The 20,110-nt window shown below is 42.3% G+C and overlaps 1 protein-coding gene and 1 pseudogene across 4 annotated transcripts in view; one reads left to right on the top strand and one right to left on the bottom strand.

Annotated features, from left to right (window-relative positions):
* Fam120a (family with sequence similarity 120 member A) overlaps window positions 1-8,754 on the bottom strand; it is a 102,303-nt gene extending 93,549 nt beyond the window's left edge. For 2 of the 3 annotated variants that reach the window (XM_004870062.4, XM_087205944.1), the window contains exon 1: window positions 7,027-7,748. In XM_004870062.4, the coding sequence (XP_004870119.1) occupies window positions 7,027-7,500 (474 nt within the window). In that variant the 5' untranslated portion in view covers window positions 7,501-7,748. Of the gene's footprint in view, window positions 1-7,026; window positions 7,749-8,514 lie in introns of those variants that run through there. The other variant, XM_087205943.1, reaches the window with a different exon arrangement.
* Window positions 8,755-12,975: 4,221 nt separating this feature from the next.
* Window positions 12,976-19,572, top strand: LOC101699347 (septin-7-like; annotated as a pseudogene). Its single transcript, XR_015449133.1, has 2 exons — window positions 12,976-13,042; window positions 13,271-19,572. The product of XR_015449133.1 is annotated as a septin-7-like (transcript).
* Window positions 19,573-20,110: the final 538 nt, after the last annotated feature.

The raw sequence follows: 20,110 nt of genomic DNA, 5'->3' as shown, positions 1-20,110 counted from the left end.
ATTGGACAATTCTTGGGGAAATATGGTATGCAGTCGGGTTGAATACATTACACTTAAAACATATAGCAGAGAAATTCTGAATCATGAGGCAAGATGTAATGGTTCCAGCTGCAAGAGGGTTCACACTTCTGAACCAGGAGTAAGGTCCTGATGGTTCTGTTAAACCTGATCAAGAGAGGGGCCTCCCTGAAGACCGGGTGGACTGCAATGCCAGAATGTGTAAGATGAGTTCCCCCGGGGAGCCTGCAGGGGGCCAGAGGCCACTAAGGGCTCCCACAGAATGACAAAGAGCCAGGAAGTGGTGCAGACCATTTAGTATACAGTGCATATTCTATTTCATTCTACAACTTTATGTTTATTCGGCATCATTTTAAAATGCTGGTAAACAACCAATCATTTGGTTTTGCAGCCCACCAAAGGGTTTTTTCACATCACTGGGGAAGCCTTGGTGAGTGCACATGTTGGGGGTGTTGGGGACGAAGTGAAGAAGACTGTGAGGCACTGGTATGTGGAGCACTTGGTCATTTTGCAGGCACGGGCCAAGTGGGACTGAAATCACAAAATGACTCTGGGGTAGAAGTGAGTGTTTCTCTGATGTGAACAATAGAGCTAGTCAGAGGTGAAAGTGAAAACTGAGTCTGAAAGGAGGAAATGGTGGAAAGCAGAAGGAGACAAGGCAGAGACCAGCACAGAAGGGAGAACACAGCAGGTCCTTTAAAGGTGATGCCACTTTTTTGCTCATTACAGGGTTGGAGACCCGGGAAAACTAAAAAGAAATTTACTAAAGTTAAGAATCAGGAGGCCAGGCTAAGGACAAGATTAGTCAGGGTCCTGTTGATGGTACTGGGTATGCACGATCCCATAAAATCAGGTGCTGGAGTCTGCAGACAGTGAGGGTGCATGAAAGTGGCAGATGCTGAATGAAAACGTGGATAGAGCCACTTCGCAGGAGGCAACACCAGAAACTAATGAGGAGGAGGAGACAACTGGCACTCAGGGAATGTAGTACTTCAGTAACCCCAGGAAACAAGTGCTTTGGTCATCACAAAGAGTTCAAAGAAGCAGATGGAAAAAGACAGGGTGGGCTTTGAGAGGTTTAACTTTAGGGAAAAAGGGAAGTGGGGTGGGAAGAGATTTATAAAGGAATGGTAATTGTATGATAAATGAATGGTAATTGTTGATAAAAACCAAAACTCCAACCTATGGGGTGAACAGAAGCTTGAGATTATTGGTACCACCCTTTTGGGCTTTCCCATATAGATAGACCATTATCTCATTGAGGGTGAGTCATCCTCTTCCACCCACCAAGACTAAGACCACTAAGACTAAAAAGACTAAGACTATATAGATTATTGACCCAAGTTAATGATGTCATCCATATATCTGTGTTACCTAGGCAACTATACTTATAATCTTATTCACTGATTATAGTTTTTTATCCACATTGTACCACCTTCATGATTTTGCTCTATAAAACTACCTTGAGAAGTGAGCTCATTGGCAACCCATTCGGGACCCCTCCTATCTCTCAGGAGCTATTCTTATTCTCCATTCTTATTCCCCAATAAATTTTCCTACTCTTAAAAAAAAAAAAAGGAAAGGCCAATACTCCAATAAATAGGTGGATCCAAATCAGAATTTAGCCAGAAGCCTTGCTTTGCTTGGCACTGTTACAATGGGGTAATTTCAAATAAAGTATGGATTTCTAGCTCTCAAGAAATCTGAAGACATGACAATGTGCACTCCACTCCACTGTTCTGCCTGGCTTTCAAAATGTGCTCACTCTTGAATCTACTGAGGGTGTGTGTCCCCTCTGCAAGGGTTGGACAAATTATGGAATGCTATGCAGGCAGTAGAAAGAATGAAGTCTCTAAGTATAAACATGGAATTTTTTTACATAATAAAAAAATCAATACATAATGTATGGTATGAACACATTGATGTTAAAAATGATAGCCAGCCTGAGCTACACAGAGAATTCAAGGCCAGCCTGAATGGCACACTGAGACCAGGGGCCAGGGGTACAGCTCAGTTGTAGAACTGCATGCTCTTCTGGCACACATGAGACCCTGGGTTTAATTCCCAGCACTAAGAGAAAAAAAAGTTAGAACTGCCATATAATCCAGCAATTCCACTTCTAAACTTATACCCAAAAGAATTAAAAATCAGGGACTCAAACAGATGTTTGTATACCATGTTCATAGAAGCATTATTCATTATTCATAAGTCAAAATGTAGAAATCAAATACCCATCAATAAAACAATAAGCAAAATGTGGCATAGACACACATTAGAATATTATTTAGCTTTGAAAATGAAAGAAATTCTGCCCCATGCTACATGACTGAATCTTGAAGATATTATGGTAAGTGAATTAAACTACAGTCAGGCCTTCATAAGATTTCAATGCCTTACTAAATTATATACTACAGTGGTCCTCTCATAAGATTTTTTTTTTTTTGGAGAGGATCTTGCTGTGTAGTCCAGGCTGACCTCGAATTCATGGCAATCCTCCCACCTCAGCCTCTCAAGTGCTGGGATTACAGACATGTGGCAACCATGCCAGGCCCTAAAATGGGGGGTGGAGAATTCCTAGCTTGCATTTTTACTGTACCTTTTCTACATTTAGATACACAAATACTTACAACTGTGTTTCAACTGCCTGGTCCTATGGTATCAGTACAGTAACATGCCATACAGGGTTGCAGCCTAGGAATAATAGGTTTAGCATATAACCTGGAAGCCTATACTATTTAGGTTTGTGTTAAGTACATCTAGGAAATTGTCCCTGTTGTAAGCCATCACATGACAGCAGTCACAAAACTGGCACACTACAGAAAAATACTTTTTTAAAAGGATGACTGGCCGGGGATTTAGCTCAGTGGCACAGTGCTTGCCTCACAAGTGAGTTTGATCCCCAGTACCAAAAAAGAAATAAGAATAAGAAACTATCCCTTCTCAGGGTCTGATGACGGGTGCTTTTCTTTTTCATAAAAGCCTTGCTGCTCCTATTCTACCTGGAAAAAGAGATGTTTTGCTCTCAGAACTGGTGTGTGGGCAAACTGGCAGGCACACTCCCAAAGTACTCCGAACCAGCCAAACTGAACAGCCCTTTGCTCTTGAAGGGGTTACTGGTGACTTGTCTCGCACCACTTAACTGGCAGATCCTGATTCTGCACAAGTAAAACGTGGCAGTTAAGCACTGAGCCCTTGAATGAGGGAACGACTGGGAGAAAGGGGCCTAGCAAACGCTTGGTCTGGTATCAGGTAGTTCTTTCCCCCACTCAGTGCATAAGAGATCATCATCCCTAAAAACAGACATGTTATTATGCTGACCATAAAAATTTCAAACCATAGTCTAATCTCAAATTCTTTTACCGTCTTAAAACAGTAAGATCTAAGTAAATAAACCAGAGCACCGATTTGACAAAATTTCAATGGAAGCCAATTCAGGTTAAGATCTGAAGGACTTTGTGGGTAAACCCTCACACCTATGCCGCCAGTCTTAGTCTTGTATAAGAGCTTTTAAGAAAGCAATCAGATGCTACTAAGATTTTAAAATAACAAAGGTTATGAAGACTGAATGCACAGAAGAGAAAACTCCAAAGCCAAGTTCAAGTTAGGATGTTTAGTCTCCTGAACAAAATTAGTCCATACACAGGCCAACTTCTAATGGTCAGAGAAATATAATTATAACTATATCAAAAACATAGTAGTACTCTATCAAAGAAACACTATCTAAGCAAGGATGAAAGGAAAATATCTTCCTGTCGATTTATAAAAATGCTAGAGAAGGCCAATAAAATGGTAAATTTTTGTAGAGAAATGTCTTTCAAGCAACATTATACAGAGTTAAATGTTCATGTCAATTCCTTTGCAATGTTTAACCTTTTTAAAAATAGTAATTATTGCTGGGCATGGTGGCACATGCCTCTAATCCTAGCACCTGGGAGGCTGAGGCAGGAAGATCCCATGAATTTTAAGGCCAGCCTGTACTATATGGTGAGTTCAAGGCCAGCCTGAACTGCACAGTGAGATCCTGTCTCAAAAAGAAAAAAGTAATTGTTATACAATATACATAAATGTAATATTTTATAAAAAATTCCCAAACCATTTTCCAGAGTGGTGATGTCACTTTACATTCCCATGAGCAGTGTACAAGGTTCCAGGCCCTTGGCATTCTTGCTAGTTCTGTACTTAGTACTGTCCAGTCTGTTTTATTTCACTCAATCTAATACGCAGGCAGTGTTACCTCATCGTGGTTTTAATTTTTCACCATTTTATTTGGGTATGGTTAAAAATAACAGTATAGGGCTGGGGATTTAGCTCAGTGGTTCTGCCACCTGCCTCACAAGCCCAAGGTCCCAAGTTTGATCCCTGGTACCAAAAATAAAATCAAATAACAGTATATACTGCCTCACTCCCTTAAACATACAATACTGAAAGATAAATTATTCTGACTCAAAAATCCTCATAGAATAAACATTGCACTACCCTTTGGGACTACTGAAGTACATAGGGTTTTCTTTTTTTAAAATAGCCCCAGAATTATGTCTGCTTTTTATAGCTTTTTACATCTTCCCCCTTGTCACTTCTTGCTATTAATGGTGCTCTTGCCTCTGGCAGACTTGCCTCTGAGAAAATGGATAACTAAGTTTGTTAAAACTACATCTAAAAAGGAGAGGGCAGTCTGTGAGACAGCTTAATGGGTTCTTCAGTGAGGAAAGAGCTATTTTTTTCCTACTGTTGTACCTAAACTTCTTCACATCTGGCTTGGTTGCTGAGAAATTTCTAGTAACTTAATTTCCTAGGTGAGGTTGCCAGGTAAGGGACCACCAGGAAAGGAGCTATTACAATACTAACCTGTGCAACTGACATTATACTATAATTCTATAGCAGAAATTAAAAGCTTATCGAAAGCTAAATACAGACAAAATTAGCTTGTATCCAGAGATGTAAGTGGAATATGTTACTTAAAATGTGATTTTAATCTAGATTCCAAAAACACATTGTTCACAATTCTGAGCACCTGCTACGAATGTGAGATACTCAAAAGGGTGCAAAGATAAAAGAGATTTTACAATTTAAAAATAATTCGACAGTTCTTTCAAAACATACAACCATACAAATAGATAAATTGATTCTAATCCAAAGTAATATTTACAGTATTCCCTGGAAAGTCACTTGACTGAAGATATAGCCTATGCTGTTACCAAAAAAGCAAGTAAGTACAGCTCACCCTTATCTCATAATAATTATAGTCCATTATAATTCCCCATCTCTGAACGGGATAAAACTGTAAATACTTTTAGGGTTTCTACTGGAAGGGATCAAATCCGAGAAAAGGCATCTCTTTCCTTTCCTAAAAAGCCTCAGGCTGAAAACGTGAGCGGCACACACGGCCTCTCAGCTGAACTTCCCTGAGGAAAGGCACACCGAGAATCTGCCAGGCTTTCCGGCCAATCACCACTCCTCCAGCCGCCTCTACCCACAGACTTAAAACCATTTCACCAATTGCAACAGGATCCTGGGTGGGACTTCCGCTATCATTTTAGGCTTAACAACCACCATCTCATCACAGGCAGTAGGGGCAATCAGGAAGAGGGAGAGTTTCACAAACTTTGAACTCAAGCACAGTTTCCAGAAGAATAAAAGAACAAGCTGGAAAACAGAGTGGAAGAGCTAAAAAAAACTTCCCCAAGAAAACTGTTAAGGAAAATGCAAGCTATCAAAACGTGTGTTTATCTTTCTGGTCAATGCCTGGGCCCTGAAGTTCTATACCCAGTTTTGGCAGAGGAGCCCGCTGCTAAAGAGACAGCACAAGGTGAAAACGTAGAACTCTTATTACCCACCCACCGGGGCACTGCTGAAAGTCACTGAACACTTATATTGTGCACCAGAAAAATAGACCCTGCAAATTTATGGCCTGTGTTGCTTGGCCCCCAAATTTTTAACCTCTAATTTTGAATTATTTCTTTCTCATCAGATATACAAAAATGAAGTTCTTTAAAAACAAACTCTAAGTCACAGAACTGACGAAATCCCCTCCTGTCAAGTTTATAATTCCTTGAAATCTAACACACATACACTAAAACAGACAATTTCTCTGAAATCTCATATTCAAAAGCACAAGGTTCTGCGATATGAATTAGACCAGAATGCAAAGATCCCCTACACAAACTTCACTTCCCACAGCTATGGAGGAAATTCTACTTCCAGCTTGCTTTTCCCCATGGGCCCGGCGATTCCCCCCATTACTATTTATTTTACAGGGTTCCAAGATAAACCTGTTGCTAAGAAAGAACGGACTAATTCGGAAAATGAACATATTGGAAAGATGAAGGCAAGTTGGTAAGCTGCCCACCTCCTGAAGAAGAGGAAACAGGAAAGATATTGGAGATGGTGGCACTGTCAATCCGAGTTGTGGTGTGGGGCTCTCCATCAACTCTCGAGTGTCCAAACACGTCTGTGAGGCCCAAGCAGGCCAGATAGGGGCAGACTTGAACACTGTTCGGCCTGAACCAATAGAAATCCACCTAGCGCCCATCGGGCCAGCTCCAGGCCCTCACTCCAGAGACCCCGCATTTTACAGCCCAGCGACAAGCTGCGCCCCGGGAGGGGGCCTCCCAGGGCCAGGTGGCCTGGTCCCGACCCTTGCAGTGGCAGGACCACTGCAAGCCTACCCTCGACTCAACTCGGGTTCGATTCCGACCCCTGGCCCAGCCCTGACCCTAGCCCGAAGGACCCCAGGTTCGGCCCTGACCCCGGGCACGAGGCACCCCAAGCTCAGCCTTGATCCCGGGCACGAGGCACGCAGGCCCAGCCTTGACTCCTGCCTGAGGGACCCCGGGCCCGGCCCTGAGTCTTGGCCGAAGGGACCCAACACGAGGGACCCCGGACTCCCGAGGTGTCCTGACACGAGGAACAGCGAGCCCAGCCCCGATCCCAGCACGAGGCACGCGAGCCTTGGCGGAGGAACCTCTGGACTCCCTGGACCCTGGCCCGCCCGGTCGCCCCCCGCCGCACCTTGACGTGGAAGCGGATGAGCGCCAGGCGGATGCAGTGGGCCATGCAGACCGGCGGCAGGAACCAGACCTTGGGCGGCGGCGTGCCCTTGTTCTGGACATGGCTGACGATCTGCTGCGCCGTCTGGCGCTCGTTGCCCTGCCGCTTGACCCACTCGTGCAGCCGGGCCTTTTCGAGCGCGCCGTTAAAGAAGACGAAGAGCTCGATGTTGCCGCCGAAGCAGGCCTTGGCGAGGGCCGCCAGGTAGCCGAGCATGTGGTTCCACTGGCCGCCGCTGACCCAGTCGGTGTAGAAGCCGCCGTAGAGCCGGTGCAGGCAGTTGTCGGCATCCACCAGCAGGCGCAGCGGGGTCTGCGGGGGCCGCTGCCGCCCGCCGCCCACCAGACTGCCCCGGGCCAGCTTCTGCAGCTCCACTGGCACCACGGCGCTCGGGCAGTGCTTCTCGATGTAGTCCTGGAAGCCCTGCACGCCCATGGCGGCGGCGGCGGCGGCGGCGGCGGCGGGGCGGGCGCGCGCGGGCGGCGGGGCCGGCGGCGGCGGGGCGGGGGGCGGCGGGGCCGTGGCTCGGCCGCGGGCGGGGGCGGCCTGCAGGGCGGGCTGGCGCGGGCCGGGGACGCGCTCAGGGCCGCCGCGGCCGCCACGCGCTGCCGCCTCCCAAGGCCATGTCTGGGGAGGGACCTGCGCCGCCGCCGCGCTGCGAGCCGAGGCCTAGGCTGGGCCGGGCGGGGCGGCGCTGACGTAGGGCCCGCCCGCGCGGACGCCGAAGGGGCGGAAGGGGCGGTGCCGGGCCTCGGCGGGGCTCACGGGGCGGTGGCAGAGGGAGGAGGAGGAGAGGGCCGTGCTTGCCCTGCCCCGCCCCTGGCCCTGGCCCAGAGCCAGAGACCCGAGCCCCGCTGCTCCCGTTTCTCCCCCGCTGCCGGACAGGACCCGGGAGCGCCGCGCTACTGAGGGAGGCAAGATGGCGGTGCAGCGCGCCGCGGGCGGGTGCGAGAGAGCGAGCGCGGCGGCTCCCGGGACGAGTACCGCGCCTGGACTCGCGGCCAAGTCACCGTCGCAGGGTCGCCCCTAGAGCCGCAGTGCTCCTCAGCGCCTAGCTCTCCGGAGAACTGCAGGACCTGCGTCCCGGGAGCGCGCGGGGTATCCCGTGCGCGCCGAGAAGGTCCGGTGCGAGTAGAAGTCTTTCCGAGGGGTCCTCGGGGGTGCCTCCGCTCGCTGCCGTCCCCTGGAGACACCTGTGGACTGGCGGACGCACCTGAGCGCGCGGCCACCGAGCGCCGAGCCCGGGAGTCCGCCGCAGAGCCCAGGAAAGGCAAGTCGAATTTTAAAAGTTCTTTTCTGTAACAAATCGTCGCGAGCAGGTACCGTGGGTAAAGAGGACTCGGACCCGGATGGCAGTTCACACACTTATATTATTATTCACTTAAATACACGTCACTTCAATACACTTATCACACAATATTAAGTCTGCCAATTACCACGTCCCTGTACCTGTACTGCGCAAGTCCTCGTGGGAGCGCGACGTTTCCTCCCGTGGGGTCAGAGGGTCCTGTCCGTAGACGAAGGGCATCGAGTCGGCCCTAGGCTGTCCGCCTCTCCACTTGCCTTGTCCTCTGGTCTCGTCTGGTCGGCGGCGATGCTCCTTCCAGCGGGATCAGGTATACCGATGTCTCGGTCGGTGGACGGATCGACGACTTGCTTGGAGTCTTCAGCTCCTTTTATACTATTCTAACTGGGCGTTTGTGCTTTTGGTTCAGACTTATCACACTGTCCAGCTTGGGGGCATACTCTGCCCGATTCGGGGTACGCCCTGTCCTGTTCTGGGTACGCCCCGTCCAGTTCGGGCTACACCCTTATCAGTTCTATACCACTTGGGGTTACATCACATTTAGATTAGAACACTCTTAAGGTCACAACACACTTTAGGTTTACAGCACACTTAGGGTTATACAGTTCAGTCTTATTTCAAAATGTTCTCCACATTAATACAGGACGGTATGAACTGTACGTAAGTATGAACTGTACGTAAGTATGTACGTGTTTTATTTATATAAGCAGGGTGCACATAAAATGCTCTTGGTATTTTGATGTTACCTTTATTTTTTAAACTCACTGGCAGGTCAGACCACCCACGCACAAAATTAGTGGTGAAGCTGGGATTCCGTGTTATTCAGAAGTAAGATTAGCTGTTTAAAGCCTCGTTAAATAACAAGACTCCCCCCAAATGACCAGATTTTCTTGTGTAACTATGGCAGGTATACAAAATTGAGTGGTAGGTTTAATCACTCGTATTTTTATTGATACCATTGTGTTCCATATAAATGCCTTCTTTTTTCTTCTTCTTTTTCTTCCTTTCTCTCTTTTTTTTTAAATTTGGCGATGCTTGGGGTTGAACCCAAGCCCTTGCACATTAGGCAAGCCCTCTGCCACTGAGCTATCTCCCTTCCATGTTTTTATTTCCTTAAACATTATTGGTTTTATTTTTTTTTAATGCTTTCATTCCAGTACCTGAAATTTAGGAAATGAATTTATTTTCAGCTTAAAATAGTGTAGAAAGGTAAGGTTCTAGAGGCAGACCACAAAACTCTGCCCTGGATAAAATTACTTAACCATTTCAAACCTTGGTTTTTTCATCTGTAAAATGAGGATATTAATAGTAATTTTCTCTTGGATTGTTATACAGATACTCGCAAACGCTGGCTGTTGTCCTGTCTATTCCATATACTATATAATTATATAGATTTATGCTTGGGAACATAGACCAATTATTTTATTTTTTGAAAACTTAAAATCATTTTCATTAGCAAAGACCATAAAATTAAGTCATGTGTACTTATCTAATGACAGGCAAAATGTTTGGCTGATAAAACATATATTCTATAAAATTCAGTGGTTGGTGATATTTAAATTTTCTAAATATCAAGGTAAAAGTAAATGTCTGTATTTAAAATTTAGTAAAATGCTGCATCTTTGTGGGTTTACAGTATTATAACTGTTATTGGGATGTTTTATTTCCATTCACTTAATCTTTGGACAGAATAAGAGAAACTTGAGTTTCACAAAGAGAGGGCTACACCATTGAGGAAAAAATACCTGAAAAACAAACATGCTAGATAATGCATGACTCCATGCTTCACAAAAATTACAAAAAATAAAATAAAACCTTGGAAGAAAGTTATGATGAACAGAGAGCCAGCCCATGGTATGTAGAAATTACCAATATTTGGCAGACCAGTGACAGAAATTCTGCACTTTGACCTCTCTTACCATTTCAGCCAACTTGTTTGGATCAATTACTTGACAGCTCAAAGCAAAAAATATCGTCTTAATTATTCTTTCCAAACATTCATGTTTTTTGATAGAATGATATCTTAATAGTCTACTTAGTTGAGGCATCTGTCCACCAGCCATAATAGGCATGTTTTCAGTTTTTCAAGCAAGATGATAGGCCTCTCTTCTACCCATGCAATCATTAGCATGGGTTAGGAGAACTGCTGCCTGGTGGTAAGCAAATACTCTGTGACCATGGAAAAGAAAGTCATTTGTGCTTGGATTTACTGTTTACCTATCACTAGACCTAATTTGTAAAATGATTGTCAAATTACTCCTTCAAATTACTCCACAGTCTTGGAAGAGTGTGGATTTCTCTCTATAGTCTTGAAGATTTTTGTTTTGAGGGGAGGGATTTTTGGTACTCTGACATTAGAAAACTTTGTCCTTAGTTATGTGAATTAAAAGTCCTGTTCTCTTTGCTGGTATGAATTCATTTTCCCTTTCAAATACTTTTGGGGTTTGTTGTTTGTTTTTTGTGACCTTGGGAATCAAACCCAGAGCCTTGCATATGTTAGGCAAGTGCTCTACCGCTGAGCTGCATCCCTGTCCCTCAACTATAATTTTGAAAACAAAAATGAATGTGTGGTTTTAAGTTATAAGCTAGTGGGATAATATAAGTAGATTTCTGGCACTAGTGAAAAATAGAGTCCTCAAGTGCTTTTCTATCATGTGCTCATATAGATGTCTAACCTCTCAGCCAAAGGTTTTCTATATTCTCTTGATCATAGACTTGCCCTTTCCTTCCCTGCCCACAAAGGTTGGTGGCTATTTGTGGCCCTTTTCTTGTGTTCCCTTTGTCACTGTGGTGATTTGTAGAAGCTTCTTCCACACTTGTTAGCATCCAAGTCCTCCCCCACTCTATTTATTGTAGCCAGAGATTCAGGCACCTTAACTCCTCACGTGACTCCCAGTCCACTGCCTCCCTCATTTGACTTTGTATGGGCCAGGAGAGGAAAAGTTCTTGGCTCTTTGCCCTGGAGCAAGGATGATGGTAGAACAGGTCTTCTGAATCAACAGTCCTCCACCTCTTTCCCCAGAATGATGAAGTGTCGTTGGTCCTTTCACCACTATTGGGGTAGGTGGGGTAGGTGGAGAGACTCAGCAGCATTCAGGCTCTAGACCATGACAGCGTGCCATCCCATCTTCCAAAACATTGAAGTGTCAATTACCTTTTCCTTCTTTTCAGATTTCCAGAAGCTACTGTTGTGTTAATAACAAAGTATCTTAAAAAAAAAAACAAACCAAAAAAACCTCATGATCATTCCTAAGACTTATTTGAAAACTAGAGTCAAATTCCCAAAGGGTGTTGAGGTGGCAAGGTATGCCAGATATATAGGGTCTATTCAGCATGCTAGGGAACACCCTCAGGTTACCACTCCTGCCGTTCTGGTTCTGGTGCCAGAGTTCTTTCCCTAGTTGAGGGGTTTCTTGGGTCTTAAAGCATCAAAAGGCAAGAGTGAAAATGTTAACATCAGATATCCCTCTGGGGAGGAACAAGAAATGTAATAGCTTGGGAATTCTGCAGTAGAGCCATCAAAAGCAGTTACAAGTTTCGTTTAACTCTTTAAAGCTGGAAGGGCCTTCAAATAGCTACTCATGTCACAGATCTGAATGTGGAGGTAATGAAGGGGATGTGCCAGCAGAGTACAGTCAACCACAAAACAAGAGCACTTTTTTACTGAGTGCCTGGTGTATGTGGGCATTGATTAGCTGCTAGGGATATGGAGACAAAGAAAATAGTCCCTTTTTTAAGGTCCTCAACCTGGGCGGGGGGGGGGGGCAGACAGACAAATAGATCTCTGTGTAGTCTGTTAAGCACATCAGCACTTCATACAAATGAGAAAGAGATCAGTGTCACCCACATAAGTGGCCAAGTCAGGCTTTTGTCTCAGGTCATTCTGCCCTTCCAGGTGGTGGTGATTACTCCATCTCATTCTGTAGGCACTTTGGAGCTAGACCAAATCCATGTGTGGGTCCCATCTACCAGTTAATCTACAGCATTATGCCAGGCAACTCTCTTCAGCCCACTGAGCTTGACCTAATGTCATTGTCAGCTAATGAACCCTTCACAAAGGCGAAGAGGACCAGTAAGACCACATAGGTGACAGCAGTTAACACTGCTCCTGGCACTTAGGTTCTCTGAGTTTTCATTTTAAATTTTCAATCTATCACTGTTTGTTGTTATTTTTGTTTGGTACTCACTGTGTTCCCCAAATATGTATCCAGATGGGTTTGGGCTGATTCAAAAATAGCTATGTTCAAGAGAGGAAAATTGTTGTCATGGAAGACTTTGAAATGAGGGCTGTAGGTTCCCTAGGCAACTCTCCAAGAGGCATCCCAAGCAGTGTGGGCAGTAGGAGTTGCTATGGAATAAATGGACAAACATCGAAGGGGCTGCTTAGAAAGACAATACTCAGGTATATTCTCTTCTGGAGCAAGGAACTTCATAGTCATCTTTTTAAATACTTGGAATCTTTGGGATCAACTTTTTTTTTTAATGAACTGGAATTTAACATGTAATATAAATCAAGTGAGGGGTTCTTTTTGTTTTAAGCTAGAAATTCCTATTCTTAAAAGGCCAGAGAGCCAGCGCAGGCTGCATGTGTACGCAGGGCAGCTATGTGGCAGCTACCTGGAATTGGAGTAGGTGGCTTTGGAGAATCTGCTGGCTGCACTGTGCTGACGGGTGGGAGGATATCGGTCAGTGCGAGATCCACCTGCCACTGAGGAGAGAAGTGTCCGCAGTGGCATTATGGTAGTTCAACTGAAGAACCTTGAAGGCCAAGTGGGTTTTACCAATCTCCCAAATCAAGTATATAGAAAATCAGTGAAGAAAGGGTTTGAATTCACACTGACGGTAGAAGTAGATGACTTGACAAAGGATGGGAACTGAAAATACCATACCAATACACAGGTGAATCTGGATTGGGAAAGTAAGCATTAATCAACTCATTGTTCCTCACAGATTTGTATTCTCCAGAGTATCCACGTCCTTCCCATAGAATAAAAAAGACTGTACAGGTGGAATAATCCAAAGTTTTAGTCAAAGAAGGTGGTGTTCATTTGCTGCTCACAATAGTTGATACCCATGGATTTGTAGATGCAGTGGATAATAATAATTGCTGGCAGCCTGTGATCGACTCCACTGATAGTAAATTTGAGGATTAACAATGCAGAATCATGAGTGAATGATGTCAGATGCCTGATAACAGGGTGCAGTGTTGTTTATACTTCATTGCTCCTTCAGGACGTGGACTTAAACCATTGGATATTGAGTTCATGAAGCATTTGCATGAGAAAGCATCATCCTACTGATTGCCAAAGCTGACACACTCAATACCAGTAGAACGCCAACAGTTTAAAAAACAGATAATAAAGGATATCCAAGAACATAAAATATATGAATTTCTAGAACAGATGATGAAGAAAATAAGCTGGTTAAAAAGATGAAAGACCACTTCTTCTTGTTGTGGTGGATAGGAACACATTGAAGTTTATGGCAAAAGGGTCAGAAAAAGGCAGTAGAACCCTTGGGGTGTGGCTGAAGTTGAAAATAGTGAACATTGTGATTTCACAATTCTAGGAAATATGTTGATAAGGACACACATACAGGACTTGAAAGATATCATTATGTCACATGCACTGTGAGAACAACAGAAGCAGAAAATTGGCAGCTGTGACTTACAATGGAGTGGGCAGCAACAGGAACAAAGGACAGCTTACTAAGAACCCTCTGGCACAAATGGAAGAAGAAAGAAGGGAGCATGTAGCCAAGGTGAAGAAGACGGAGCAAGTGTGAGATGAAGGTCAAAGAAAAAAGTTCAAAAACCAAAGCTGACCTCCACCAGTGCCATAAGCAAATGAAAGAGAATTTGGAACCACAGCACAAAAAATTAGAGGGAAAACATTGTCAGTTTGAAGAAGAGAAAGCAAACTGGGAAGCTCATCAACGTATTTTAGAACAGAACTCTTCAAAAACCTTGGAAAAAAACAAGAAGAAAGGATCTTTTAAATTCTCTGTTGATCACCAGTTACATGTTAGTTGCCAAAATGACAACTTGGGCATCAGTGTTTGTTGGATGCATTTGACCAATTTGCACCAGTTTTTAAATCCATCATGATGGATTTAACAGCCTGACAAAAAAATTTTTTTTTTTTTTGGTACTGGGGATCAAACTCGGGACCTTGCACTTTCAAGGCAGGTGGTGGAACCACTGAGCTAAATCCCTGGCCCTATTTTTTTTGTTCTTGATGGAATTAAGATGCCTAAGGTGTTGTGCACTTAGATTATAATAGCTCTAAATACTTTTCTACATTTTTTTTTTATTATTAAGCATGTCTTCACTGTAATGCAAGCAAACATTTTACTGTTGTACAATCATCTTCTTGTGCTTTGTTTATAGAATATTCCAAAATAAAAGGACTGGAAGGTTTTTATTGAGGATAAATTGCCATAATATGATACAAACTATGTTTCTTTATGATAATTATACAGAGATTCCATTCATTGCAGCCTATACAATAATTAACACAGTTGACCCTATTTTTTGACACTTCCATTGTTTAAAAATACACATGGGAAAAAAAACCCTATATGCTTACAATGCACTTAGAGCATTTTTATAACCTTTTTTGTTTCTTTGTTTTGGATTCTTTATATATTATTCTCATTTCCTGACCTCTTTAGCCAGAATCTCATTACTGCTTCATTTTTGAATAACAATTTAGATATTTTCCATATATTGGCCCTGCTAAAATAGAATATAGCATCTTCCATGTGGTAGAAACCAACAAGAAACTTTCCTTTAATTCCCTTTTTCCACTTTACGGTAAGTAGCAGGGAGAAAATGCATTTATAAATCATTTCTAGGCAAATTGTGAAGCTAACCACCAACCTGTTTTCTACCTATACAGTCTATTTCACTAGAAATGGACATCATGGCCTCCTGAGGAGAAAAAGTCAACATTCTGCATTTAGCTGTATCCATATATTGCATTTCTGTATTTTTGTTTGTATTTTTAAAAATTCACATAAACAATGTTGTGATGTAAAACAAAAAAAGCATTTTAAGATTTATTCATTTAGAGACTAGTCACTATTTTGCAGTCTGTTACATTTGTGCAAACCATAAAAATGTTTCCTGAAGAAGCAGTTTTCTCATACCAAAATATGAGAAGCGCCCAGGCCTCACCAGTCTAGAACATATGAACCTGACTTCCTCCTGAGTCTGGGGTTTCAGATTCAGATGGAAGGACACAGTCATCTTGGGAATAGTGGAGAAACCCTTAGGAGTTGTGTCTGCCGCCAAAGAAAGAGGTCAGGGTGCCTGTTGAGCTAGAAGAAAAATGCAGGTGCCTCTGAAAGACTGAGAAAGTTCTGCTTCAAATGCAAATATCCTCAGGATTGAGATATACCCTGGGCCTGGGCAGGCTTAGCTGTGGGAAAGAGTTGAGGCCAAAAAACAGACTTTGCTCACCACTCCCTTCACCTGACCTTCTGCAGCTGCAGCAAGTGGTACAGAGAGAATTGGCCCAGTTGGGATCCAGGGGCATGGGGCATCAGTCTACCACATAAGGCAATCAGGAGTAAGGATTTCAGCACAATTATAAAACATTTTAATCTATCATGTAAGAGACACCTCCAATTTTGTTAAACTAGGAAGCACTAGTTTAAAAATCAAAATGTTCATGCTACTAAAAAAAGATTATATATTTAATAGTCTTATTCTGACATTCGTGAGCTACGCTGTCCCATAGAATTTTCTGTTATAATAATGATTTTTACTAATGTAGGCAATAGCCACATGTGGCTGTTGAGCATGTGGTTAGGATGACTGAGAAATTTTAATTTCATTTAATGTAAATTAAATAATCACATGTGGGTAATGAAGATCTTAATTCCTAAAGAAATGACAGTTATACCAGCCTAATTCCATATTAGTACATAAATTAACTTGTTGAATAAATAAATTAGACCTCGGTATAAATCTCATTTATGCAGTACCTTATACTTTATGAATTGCCTTTCAGATAGCTCTACTATATGGAAACCACTTCTACAAATGTGGAAATTGTAAAATAAAGCTACATGCCCCCCTTCATTTTCAATTCTACAACCTAAAATATTTCTGTCATTCAGAGTTCTCACCACTTGGGCTATATATTATTGGATGCCTTTCCAATTTGCCAATAATCTTAAGAATGCCTTGCTTATGGGATCTTTTGCAAATGGGAAGAGGACCAAGAGACAGGGAGAGGAGAGGGGAGGAGATGGGAAGGGGATGAAGAATTAAGATGTGATATGTACATGTACCAAATCCCTACAATGAATGGAATCATTATGTACTGCCAACATATACTAATAAAATTGAAAAACAAGAAAGAATACCTGCTTATACCAGATACCCAAGCTGTTGCATAGTCAGCACAAAGTACAGCTACTTCCTGAGATCTGTGTGGTCTATTAGTGCAGCCTAAACTTAATTTACCATTATATCAGACATCTTTCACAAGTTACCTCCTTTGGACCTGTAGTCAGACAGCTAGGTTAGCTGAAACAGCTACATAAAAACCCCACCTCAAGAGTCAAGGTTTAAATAAGAGGCAAAGTAGGGCCAGGGATTTAGCTCAGTGGTTCCGCTGCCTGCCTCGCAACCACAAGGACCCAAGTTCAATCCCCGGTACCAAATAAATAAGAGGCAAGGTTACATGTCACACTTGTCAGTTTTCAGCTCATATGTCACTGGCAACAGCTGTCCCAAATATGAACAAAAAATCATTTATTACAAAGATCAGAAACTCAATTTATGAGTTGGAGAATCAGGATTAGAAATGGTGGGAACTAATAATGAGAGGCACTGTTAAGTATAACAATATAATATAGCTGGGGTACTGATGACATTAGTGGATTCCAGTCTTATTCTGTAGTCATTTGCTCAAGATTCAAAATCATGGAGCAAACAAAAGCAGAGTGGACTAAACTTATGTAAAATGTCTTCAATTTGGCACTGAAAAACAGTAAAGCTCCTTGTACTTTATATGGGAAGCAGATAACTGGATTGATGATCTCACCAAAAGCACACAATTTCTGAAGAAAACCCAGGTACTTCTAAGAAATGAAAAGGAATACTGAATATCAAAAAAAAGACATATATTCATGACAAACATAGTAAGACATGTATACCCAATTCCTTAGGAGATACAGAGACCATAAAACTATGCCTTCTCTTTTTTTTTTTTTTTTGTTACCAGGCATTGAACTTGGATCCTTGCACTTGAGCAGCAGGCGGTGAAACCACTGAGCTAAATCCCCAGCCCAACTACGCCTTCTCTTAAGTCATTAGTTGTATACTGACTCACTATGAAATCAGATGTCTAAAAAACTGACCTATTTTGATCAATTTCTCTGGTCCTGCCCATTTAGTTACTACAAATTTCACTTGACTACACTAAGAAACAATTATCTACATCAGTCTTCATAGTTTATGTGTCTTTTTACTGGTATGAGGACACTGACATTTATATGACCTATAAGGCTAATTTCAAACTTATAATTAATTTTAAATTGGAACTTTCGTGTTTCACTTTCAGTCAAGATATAGTAATAGGAACTGGATCATCTTCCTACCTGAAATAACCAAAAAACAGAAGATATGTGGAACACTGAACATTGGGCATTAAAGGATGGGAATTCTTGAGAAATTGGGGAAAAGGAAATGAGCCCTCAATTGACCCAACTCTGCCTAACAAATGTTTCGAGGCCAGACAGTGAGGGATTGGAACTGAGGCGGAGCCTGAAAGTTTTGAGGTTTGGGCAAGGTGGCCAGAATTCAGAGAGCAGGATCCTGGAAATAGAAATGAATAGTGTACAAAAAGATACCTCCAGTGACCTATAGAGTTTCCTCCAGTTTTCAGCGGAAGACATTGGTTCATGCATATGAGGAAGCTGTCGATGTGAGGAAGGTTTTTTCCCTTGGAAAAGACATTAGAAAGAATAGAGGGTACAGTACTCAAAGCTCACACAATGCCAAGGCCAAAAGTAGTGCCTGTTCTCAACAGATTGGGAAATCACACCTTCAGTCACCTGAGTATTAAAAGAGCCTTCCCTCATGATGAGAGAAAATTTAGCCCCAGACAATGCACATATTTAGGCCTACAAAAGATTGTCACCCAATTAAAAAATATGAGATGCAATCAAAACAATGTTAAAATTTATTTTAAATGTGCTACAATAAGAAGACATTGCCATTAATCCTCCCCAAAGTACTCGTAACTGCACATCTCATCGTCCTTGCCACTTTCTGAAGCAGTTCTGGAAGTCCTCTTTTGTGAGTCTTTAGTTGCACTTCTGTGGCCACCTTAATGACCTGAATTGATTCAAAATATTTACCTTTCTAGGTCATTTTGACTTTGAGGAAGAACCAAATGTTGCACTGTGCCAAATCTACTGAATAAGGCAGTGGAGGACATACTGTAATGTTTTTTACTCAAATTGCCATTAATGTTTTGAATTGATGCAGGACATTGAGGCACCCGTGAAAAGACATGAAAGAGGACATCCAGAACTGCTCAGAAAGTGAAGGAATATTTTGAGGAGGATTAATACAAGTATCTTTTACTGTAATAATTTTTTTCAATGTTTAAGCATTCACTTTTCTATCACAACTCATATGGTAGGAATACAACAGTGTACACTCAAAACAGTTTCTGGCATACAATCAGAAATTACCGGACATAAAAAAAAAATTGGAAAATACAACTCTTTCTTTCCTGTTGCTTTTTTAACTACCACAAACTTTTCATGGCATAAAATAACACAAATGTTTTGCAAATCTAGATGTCAGATGTCTGCCATGGTCTGCAGGGCTGCAATTTTGCAATTACTTCTGCAATTTTGTCAGGAGAATCTGTTTTCCTTTCCTTCCAAGTCCTACGTTTGTGTGCCCATTGGCACCTTATCACTCTGATCCCTGCTTGTAACTCTTCTGTATACCCTCTCTTGTAAAGACCTTTATAATTGCAGAGGGCCCTTTTAATGTCCCCATGTCAAAATTCCTCAATGTCACGTGTAAAACCTCTTTTCCCATTTAGCATATCTCTTTTGTTCATGTGTGCTTATTTAAAGCCGCAGATTTAGCTCAGTGGTTCTGGCGCCTGCCTCTCAAGCACAAGATCCCGAGTACGATCCCCACTACCAAAAAAAAAAAAAAAAGCAAAGCAATGGAAACTGACCTAGAAATGAAATAGATGACAGAATTAAACAAGGATACAGCAACTTTTATGACTATTCCATATGTTCAAGAAGTTAGAGGATGTGCTGAACATATTAAGTAGGAAGTTGGAAGATATTTTTAAAAGATCTAAATTGAACTTTTGAGATGAAATTTTCAGTATCTGAAATGAAAAATATCCAGGATGAGATTAATGAATTGGGCATTGAAAAACATACATTGCAGTTGGAGGTGAAACTGCAGAAAGTAGGGGGGAGAAACAGAAGAGTGTGTAGAATATCATATATATATATGTGTGTGTGTGTGTGTGTGTGTGTGTGTATATATATATATATATATATATATATATATATATGAGCACATCTTGAATTGGATGGTCTGAAAAAGTGATGCTCAAATTTGATGGAAAGTATAAATCCATAGATCCAAGGACCTAAAAAAAAAATCCCTAAACATAAGTACTATGAAGAAAACCACATCAAAACAACATAAACTGCTTAAAATCAGTGAAAAAGAAAATTATC

Source organism: Heterocephalus glaber, unplaced genomic scaffold, assembly GCF_053883595.1.
Source record: "Heterocephalus glaber isolate CG9 unplaced genomic scaffold, H.glaber_assembly_v1.0 deba00000621, whole genome shotgun sequence".
Lineage (NCBI taxonomy): Eukaryota > Metazoa > Chordata > Mammalia > Rodentia > Bathyergidae > Heterocephalus > Heterocephalus glaber.
The sequence above is the reverse complement of the archived record's forward strand: the minus strand, read 5'-3'. Positions and strand labels throughout refer to the sequence as shown.